This window comes from Ursus maritimus, unplaced genomic scaffold (genome assembly GCF_017311325.1).
Source record: "Ursus maritimus isolate PB19 unplaced genomic scaffold, ASM1731132v1 scaffold_17, whole genome shotgun sequence".
Taxonomy (NCBI): Eukaryota; Metazoa; Chordata; class Mammalia; order Carnivora; family Ursidae; genus Ursus; species Ursus maritimus.
This window is the reverse complement of record NW_024424119.1, coordinates 34,162,282-34,171,517: the sequence shown is the minus strand read 5'-3', so window position 1 is coordinate 34,171,517 and position 9,236 is coordinate 34,162,282. Positions and strand designations below refer to the sequence as shown.

The following is a 9,236-nucleotide window of genomic DNA, read 5'->3' as shown; positions in this document are numbered from 1 at the left end:
AGGCAGAGGGAGAGGAAGAGAGAGACTCTCAAGCAGACTCTGTGCTGAGTGCAGAGCTGGACAGGGCTTGATCCCAGGACCCTGAGATCATGACCCGAGCTGAAATCAAGAGTTGGAGAGACACCTAACCGACTGAGCGACCCAGGCGCCCCTAAGGGTTCTTAACTCCTCTCCTCTTCAATTCCAAATTTCCCCAATTTGTGACTTCCTAGACAGCAAGCATTACACCTGACTCACATTTTGTCTCATAGCCTAGTACTGTGCTTGGCACACAATAAGCGCTCAATGAACACTTGAGAAATAAATGGCTGAACGTTCTAAAAGAAATGCTATATAAAATCAGGAGGTTTTTTTTTTTTAATTTTAAGCCTAAAGATATTCCTATAGGATATTTAGAGTAAAAATTAAGTGAAGTGAATGAATAAATGGAAAGATGGAATCAGATACCAAAAAGGAGGGTAGAAAAAGTCTGGTGGCTACTGAACCCCACTGATAAATAAGTCAAATTAAGATATGCCATTAAAGAGAAAGTATTTGGGATATAGGGGGTGAAGATTTAAGGAAAAATCCTTTCATTTTTTTGAAAGACGGTATCCAATAATCAGTTTCTTACAGAAACCAAAAACCAGAATTCTTAATAGAGAATCAAACAGTAAGACTTAAAAAACATTTTTTAAGTCTTTAATAATTCATCTTTTTCAATCATTTATAAATTTGCAATCCTGGGACCCCTGGATAGCTCAGTCAGTTAAGCGTCTACCTTCAGCTCAGGTCATGATCCTGGGGTCTTGGGATGGAGTCCTGTGTTGGGCTACTTGCTCAGCAGGGGGCCTGCTTCTCCCTCTCCCTCTGCCTGCTCCTCCTGCTTGTGCTCTCTCTGTCTGTCAAATAAATAAATAAAATATTTAAATAAAAAGAAAATAAATTTGCAATCCTAAGAATCAGAAACACTAACCACGGTAAATTCACCAACCCTCCAGGCAGCCTTCCCCTTCTATATCTCAGTGCCTTTCCTTCCAGTAGATGTACTGTTCTTTTATTACTCCTAAGTCCCGGAAGTTCTTAGTGGATAGGAGTCATAAATGTGATCTGAGACAGTGGGAAAGCTTTGTTTATTAATAAGCCAAAATGTTTGGCCAGAAAACCTATGAAGTCTGAAGTCTGGGAATACATGGAAGTATTTATTAAATATCCCTCAATTCTAATGGAAGAAATTCTTTCACATTTCTCCTGAACAATGGTGGAGATGGGGATGGGGGTAGAGGGAAGGACAGGAAGAGAGGGACAACAGCATTTATCAGTTTATCATACTAGATCAGATTATCAGATAGAATACTCTTCCTCCAGCAATGACCCATATATTACCCTTTAGAGCATAAGAGAATTAGCCAATAGTCAAAGAAGATTTTTTTACAATCATGTTTCTTGCATGATTTTAGCAAGCAACTGACCAACTCAAAATATTTCAAAAACCTTTGTTGCACATGATCTAAATGGCTACCAGATTAATTTCCATTTCTAATAATGGCATATGAAATTGTTCACTGTGAATTGACTATTGCCAAACTTTAAATCCAAACTCCCCTTTCCACTCCCTCCTGGCCTTCTAACCAAACACACAGAGGTTACTACACATAATGCAAAGAAAGACATCCTAGCGCAGAACCCTGTAAGTGGCTTTCTAGGTAATAAGAATAGCTGAATACTTCAGGCACTGGTGTCGCTTACGGTTCTAAGTCAAGAACATCGTTAGGGTTTGGTTTACCCAATACTTTATACAAACATAGTCCGGTTGGCTTTGTCTTCCCTCCACTGAGTTAGCAATATTTTATCATTTTCTACTGTTATTCATAATACCTTAAAGCCATCTCACTTCATATCTTAACAATGCTATAGTATTTTGTTTGAACATATTCATATGAGACTCTATGAGAGAAGACATAACTTTTAGGACCTGAACTTGGCAATCTTCAGCAAGAAGCTTAACATATCTGGGCCCCAGATAACTCATTTATGAAAAAATGATAAATGTAGGCTCATGAGAAGTCTGTAATAATTAAATATAATTTTATTTATCAAATAGCAATGTAAACCTTAAAAGGACTAGAATGTGTAAACTATTAACAGCTACCATCTACTGAGCATCTACCATATATCAGACACTAAGTTAGATGCACTTCATACATTATCTCAACCAGCAAAGTTGCTATTAGCCCCATTTAAAGAAACTGAGGCTCAAAAAAGTGAGATGACTTGCAGTAAGCCAAACAACCAAATGAGGATTTGAACTCAGGTCTATCTAGGTCCCAAACTCAAGAATTAATGCTGTTAGTCTCTTATATCAAATTATGAGTTCCCTGAGAGTAGGATCTGTGTTCTATTTATCTCTGTATTCCTGTAAAGTGGCCTTATATATAACTTATACATAAAGTGGCCACGTGTGTGTGTGTGTGTGTGTGTGTGTGTGTGTGTATATATATATATATATATATATACACATATATGACAAGCAATCAATAAATACAGATTGAATGAGCCCACAGAATTATAATCACACAGTCACACAGGGGGTCCTACAGACACCCCTTCTTTTGTGATGCAAGCTGTGAGCCAATTACCTGAAAGTTGGAGCTCAAAGAAAATGCTCATAAGGCCATCACACAAGAGTTTGTATTTCAAAGATCTAGAGGGTTGTTCTCTGGAATCTGAAGAGTCAACTCCATTCATCTATGGAGTTGTAGCCAACCCAATAGATATAATACACTAATTCCTTCTCTTCAATGCTATCAACTAACTAGATTATTCAGACCTCATTTAGGAAATCATAGAAAGGCTAAACTTGTCTAACCAGCTAGGGCCAAAAGGAATTCTGTGGTGAGGCCCTAGAAATGGTCAAAAGTAGGCCTCCTTAACTCTAAGACAGCAATACCCTGTCTTCCCTAACCGATGATAAAAGAGTACTCTCTCCTGAGGAGCCTGAAAAGCTTTGCAGTCCTTCTCAACACTTACTGCTGCAGGCATTTACTACTACAAGTGGGCTGTGATCACAGATAAAACCAACTTTTCATTCTTGTCCTAGCTTTAACACATAATCTCAACTGTCCTTCTAAATTGCCTTAAAGTTCAAACATGACCTAACATCATGGTTTTTATGCTGATGCTGCTAACCTATAAGTTAGTGCTGATTGCGGCTACCATTCTGTAGTCTTCCGCTAACAAATCAAACTAATTTAGTTGAACTAGAAATCATTTTATTTGTGTGAATTTCCTTTATCTAAGAATATCCCACAAATGAGAATATTGAACAAATGAGAAATGCAATTCAGATACAATCAGTAAACAAAGTTTACAAAATTCTGAGTTCTCTTCCTATGTCACAAGAAACTATACTAGAATACTCGAGATCCATCTGTTCTTCCCTGAAGTTTCAGTGAGATCTTGAAGTTTAGTAAAAAGCCAAAGTTTAAATATTTTCAACAAAACTGAAAATATTTTTAAAAATTGGGAGCTTCAGGGGTGCCTGGGTGGCTCGGCTGGTTAAGCATCTGCCTTCGGCTCAGGTCATGATCTCAGGGTCCTGGGATCGAACCCACATCGGCTCCCTGCTCAGTGGGGAGCCTGCTTCTCCCTCTCCCTCTGCTCCTCCCCCACTCCCTGCTCATTCTCTCTCTCTCAAATAGATAAATAAAAAATCTTTTTAAAAAAATGTTGGGAGCTTAAGCATCTATTACTCTAACTACATCTACTATTTTTAAACAAAGCATTTTTTTCCTGTTGGCATAAACTACTTATATTCCTTACAGATGGTACTTTATCTTCACACTAATGACATACAAGAAGCATCTATACTTCCCGTAGCACCCATCCCCAATAAATTATAAATAAATGTAAGAAAGAAACCATTTCTCATTTCTTCTATCACCCTGTCATAATGCCCGGCAAAAGGTGACTTTTAAATAAAAGTTTTTGAATTAATAAAGTTTAAAATCCCATTTTGTAGAATGTAAAGTTACTTGACTAGGAATAGCTTAATATCATTTCCATTTTTTTTAATAAAATAAAAGTAACCTTTGGTATTTCAGAACTTAGATGTTATCATTTCTACCTATTATTAATAGTGAACATAAAAAAACAAGAACTCGAGTACAATACAGGTTTAGTAAACTTTATTTAATTTTATTCCTTATTTTGTTCAGTTTTGCTTAATGAATATGGCACTTATTACTAAGGCAGTTTGCATGCCATGGACACTATATAACAAATACTACTTTTGATTATAAAATTGAAGATAATAATAAAAATAATAGCTCATGGGGTGCCGGGATGACTCAGTCAGTTGGCCGTCTAGCTCTTGGTTTTGGCTCAGGTCATGATCTCAGGGTCCTGGGATCGAGTCCCACATCAGGCTCTGTGCTCAGCAGGGTCTGCTTGAGGATTCTCTCTCCCTCTCCCTCTGCCCCTCCTCCTGCTCATGCTCTCTCTCTCTCTCTCTCAAAAAAAAAAATGATAATTATGTGACATTGAACAAATTAATAAATCTCAACAAACCCCAGTTTTTTCTCTGGGAAAATAGAAAGTATAAGATACACTCAATTTGTTGTTATGAGAATTAAATGTATGTGAAATGCTTAGCACAGTGCCAAGCCTATAAGCACAGCAAAAGATGTTAGCTGCTGTGACAGACAGTGTGTAAGTTGACCTGACACCCACTCTCACACTTCTTCTCCTCTACAATCTCTATTACAGAGTCTGGAAAAGCTAAATAACAACAACAACGCTAGTAGTAAAACCTTGCTTTCCCAGATTATCTTATACCTGAAAATCTGCTGGCTAATGTCACAAAAGTAGAAGGCTTCTAGAATGCACTATTTCTTCTTCCAGCCTTGTCTAGACAAGGAAAATGTCAAGAGAATTTTAGAAGCTCTGGACTCAAAGGCAGAAGAAACAAATAAGCCTCTATTTGTTTAAGCTACCATTGGTCAGCCAAAAGCATCTCTAACTAATACAGATGCCATTACTGTCAGACACTCACCGGATAAACAGCCAAGGTAGCTGGCAGCCTCGGTACTTGTCAATTATTTTAAAAAATAATTTAGCCTGGAAAGAATGGGGCGAAGTACAGACTGTCAGCCCTGCATGTTAGAAATGGGTGATTTGCATGGGCAAGTTATCTAACATCTCTGTTAGAGTTTTGGTTTTCTCATCTGTATAATGAGATCTAGCAACCCCACATAACAATGCTGCATAATAAACTTGCCCCAGTCTTAAAGGCTAATATGCATTTATTTTCTCTGTCAGATCCACAGGTCAGCCAGGCAGCTATGCTTTGGTCTGCTTCATACATCCCATCCAGGGCCCAGACTGGAGGGGCAGAATCTACCCAGGGCACATTCTTCTCCTGATAGGTCAGGGTTGCACAAAGGGCAAGTCATATCATAACAGGCCCTTTGAAATTTCTGCATATGTCTATAACATTCCACCAGCCAAAGTAAGTCTCATGGTCAGGGTCAACTAGGGCAGAGAAGTATCGTCCCCTAGAGTGGGAGGGAGAAGTATATCATAGTGAAATAAATGAATTTTGGTATTTTATCAAAATTATTTATTACTCAGTTCTTTCCAGTGAGGGATAATATGTTTGTAAGAGTAATAATTTTATATAACTGTATCAGAAAAAATTTCAATAGATTAAACATTACTGAAACTTGGCACCTTTGATTACTGTGTTATAACAACATTTAACTACAATGTTGAATTGCTTGCCATACTTCACAAAGATGAGAATCTCAGTAAGAACTATTTCTGCAAGAATGTGAAAAACTGAGATTAATTTTATGTACTGAAATAGGGAAGAATGTTAGAAAAATACACAGTTAAAATGAAGCCTAATGATGAGAAAAGAGAAAAAAATTACCTTTGCTGATAAATAGTGCTTGTAGTAGTACAACTGAAACAGCAGAAATGCAGAACTTGTCAAAGTTAAAAGCGCCAAAATCACGTTCTTATTGATTCTACTCATTAGTCTGCAGTGCTCACTTGGTTGTCTTTTGAGAGTAACCCGGTTGGTTTCATCTTCTTTAGATAAGAAGATAATCTTGTTTTCTGTAAACAAAAAAGATATTTCTAAAGAAACAAAAACGTACTTTTAATTTTTCACCTCTAATAACCAGCACCACAACAAAGAAAAAGTTACCTAAAGTTCTACTGAACATTCTTTGATTTGCTAATTTCCTTTCCTAAATAAATAATCAGATATGAGACAAAACATGAAAGAACAAAAATACTTATCATGGCATTCTACAAATAATAACTGCAAATAACAAACAAACAGGATATTTGTAAAACCAGACCAAGAGATTTGGGGGCTTCTCCTACAGTTTCTGATTCAGTAGATCTGGTATGGGGCTTCTGAATTTGCATTTCTGACATGTTGCCAGGCCATGCTGATGCTGCTGACCATATTAAGAACCACTCTCATAGAAGAAACAGAAAATTTTTGGTCAAGAAATATCATCTGTATGATAGCTTTTTGTTGTTTTTTGTGACCTAGGATATGGTCAGTTTTTATAAATATCCCATATATGTTTTCAGTTTTTTGCAAATGTAAATAAAGTATAAAGATAAAAAGTTTTGTTCTTTCATCTTTGGTTGCATCTGATTATTTAGGATAAGAAACTCAATACAGTTCTACTTCTTTGTACCTCCTCTGTACTATTTGATTTTGGTTAAACATATTGCACTTAATTCTTCAAGTGTTCACCTTTATTCCTTTAAATATACTAACACCTCATTACTTGATGTCTAAACTTTTTGTCCTTTGTTCTCCAGCTGAAAAATAAGAGGAAATCAGCAAATTTATACTTACCCTCCTGCTTTTTCTCCTCCTTCAATCTTGACTTTATTAGTTATTTCTACCTCATTACAGTTCTATCATATTGTTACCACAAATCTCACAGTTAGGGGCACCTGGGTGGCACAGCGGTAAAGCGTCTGCCTTCGGCTCAGGGCGTGATCCCGGCTTTCTGGGATCGAGTCCCGCATCAGGCTTCTCCGCTGGGAGCCTGCTTCTTCCTCTCCCACTTCCCCTGCTTGTGTTCCCTCTCTTTCTGGCTGTCTCTCTCTCTGTCAAATAAATAAATTAAAATCTTTAAAAAAAAACGAAAAAACCCCAAATCTCACAGTTAATTTGTTCTTGTTCATCCTATCTTCCCTACCAATCCTTCTGCTGAATCAGCTCCATTCATCTACTGGATAGCTGATATTCATCTTCCTATAGTTTATCAAAAAACTTATAGATATTATTTACCTTGAGTTCTTTTTTTTTTTTTTTTTAAGATTTTATTTATTTGACAGACAGAGAGACAGCCAGCGAGAGAGGGAACACAAGCAGGGGGCATGGGAGAGGAAGAAGCAGGCTCCCAGTGGAGGAGCCTGATGTGGGGCTTGATCCCAGAACGCCGGGATCACGCCCTGAGCCACCCAGGAGCCCCTACCTTGAGTTCTTACATTGTTCAAATACACTTGTCAACTGATAGTTGGGCTGAGATCATACTTTCTTTCCCCTGATGACTTGTAGGCTTTGTACCACTGTTCTATAATGCTAAATATCTCCTTGACAATATCTGATCCTTCCCCCAGGACACCCCTACAGGTAAATTTTAATGGGGTGAACAGAGAATGCACTTCTTACCTATGAAATCCAATTTTTAAAAAAACTAGGTTACATAACAACGTTGATGACTGTATAGCTGACCCTTGAACAACATGGGTTTGAATTACATGGATCCACTTATACATGGATTTTTTACAGTACAGTACTGTAAATGTATTTTCTCTTCCCTATGATTTTCTTAATAACATTTTTCTCTAGCTTACTTTATTGTAAAAATACAGTATATAATATATATAACATACAAAATATGTTAATCAACTGTCTATGTTATTAATAAGGCTTCTGGTCAACCGTAGGCTATTAGTAGTTAAGATTCTGGGGAGTCAAAAGTTAACACACAGATTTTCAACTGCATGGGGGGGGGTCGGTGTCCCTAATCCCCACACTGTTCAAGGGTTCATGCATACTAATTTTTCTTTATTACATGCCCTTTCAATCTCTAGAACTAAGATTTCTTTAGTGGGAAGTTTCTTAAGTTATATGTTTGAATATTTTTCTGTTCTAATGTTGAATTCTCTATTTCCAGAACACAACTGATTTGTTTCACAGCAGATTTGTTTCATCTCTTTTCATTCACATTTCACTTTGTTCAACTTTGAAAAGCCTGTAGTCACGCCCTTTACTGACTTTTCAACAATGTTAATTCTCCCTTTTGCTTCCAATATGGCCATCTATTTCTCTGATTTTATTTTTCTTCCTTTTCTTTCTTGAGCTCTGCCAGAATCCTGTTGTCTTACTATTTCTCCGTGGCCAATAAACTTTGTCTATTATTTTAGAGAAGTGATTGTTTCATTAAATTTGTTAGGCCAAAACAGTTTTCCCATGGGTTCTTTGTCACTTGTTTTTCCCAGTTTCTTTCTTCTTTTTTTCTTGCAGCATTTTTGTGTAGATACTGTTCTTGTTTCCTTTTTATTATTTACCTGTGAATGATGTGAACTCTATTAGGATCATTTATTTGCAAGAGGACTGTGGAAGGAAGAAGCAGGCTTGGTTCTAAACTAGAAGGTAGTCGCCGATGTACAACAAAGCATTTTATGACACAGTGTTTTGTACGTGTGTGTGTGAAAGAGATACAAAGAGAACGTGTCTGAGAACAATGAGAGAAAGTTGTTTAGCCATGACTTCTTACCTCACCAAGAAAGTGTGTTCTGCAAAGATGGTGTATCTGTGTGTTTTCTCATTTTCTCTTCCCTTCCTGCTAGTTCATGCAGCCAAACAATCCAAGGACGCTCCTACTGCCTTCCTATACATCCTGATCCCACTGTAGGCAGAAGATCTTTCTCACGTTGCTCTGCAAGCTCTGAGATCTCTTCCTACTAGCATCCTCTTTTAATCTCTTCCTGCTTACATCTGACAACCATTTCTCAAAGATTTTGGTTTGGGGTTATAGGATTTCTGGTCTCATCAAAGATGTAATCTCTGTCTCTCACTCTCCTTGTTGTTTCAGGCTAATTTCAGATAAAAGAGGGTACGAATGTCTCTACTTTGCCATTTTAAAAATCAAAAGTTCTTGGTTTAGAGTTTTAAAACAACACAAATGAGCTTCCAGAGCTGAAGCCTACATGAA

The 9,236-nt window shown here is 37.2% G+C and overlaps 1 protein-coding gene across 2 annotated transcripts in view; it reads right to left on the bottom strand.

Annotated features, from left to right (window-relative positions):
- Positions 1–9,236, bottom strand: part of FKTN (fukutin) — a 77,143-nt gene extending 67,907 nt beyond the window's left edge. For both annotated transcript variants that reach the window (XM_008707910.2, XM_008707918.2), the window contains exons 1-2: positions 8,799–9,236; positions 5,912–6,099 (exon numbers count right to left, since the gene is read on the bottom strand). In XM_008707910.2, the coding sequence (XP_008706132.1) occupies positions 5,912–6,016 (105 nt within the window). In that variant the 5' untranslated portion in view covers positions 6,017–6,099; positions 8,799–9,236. The remainder of the gene's footprint in view (positions 1–5,911; positions 6,100–8,798) is intronic.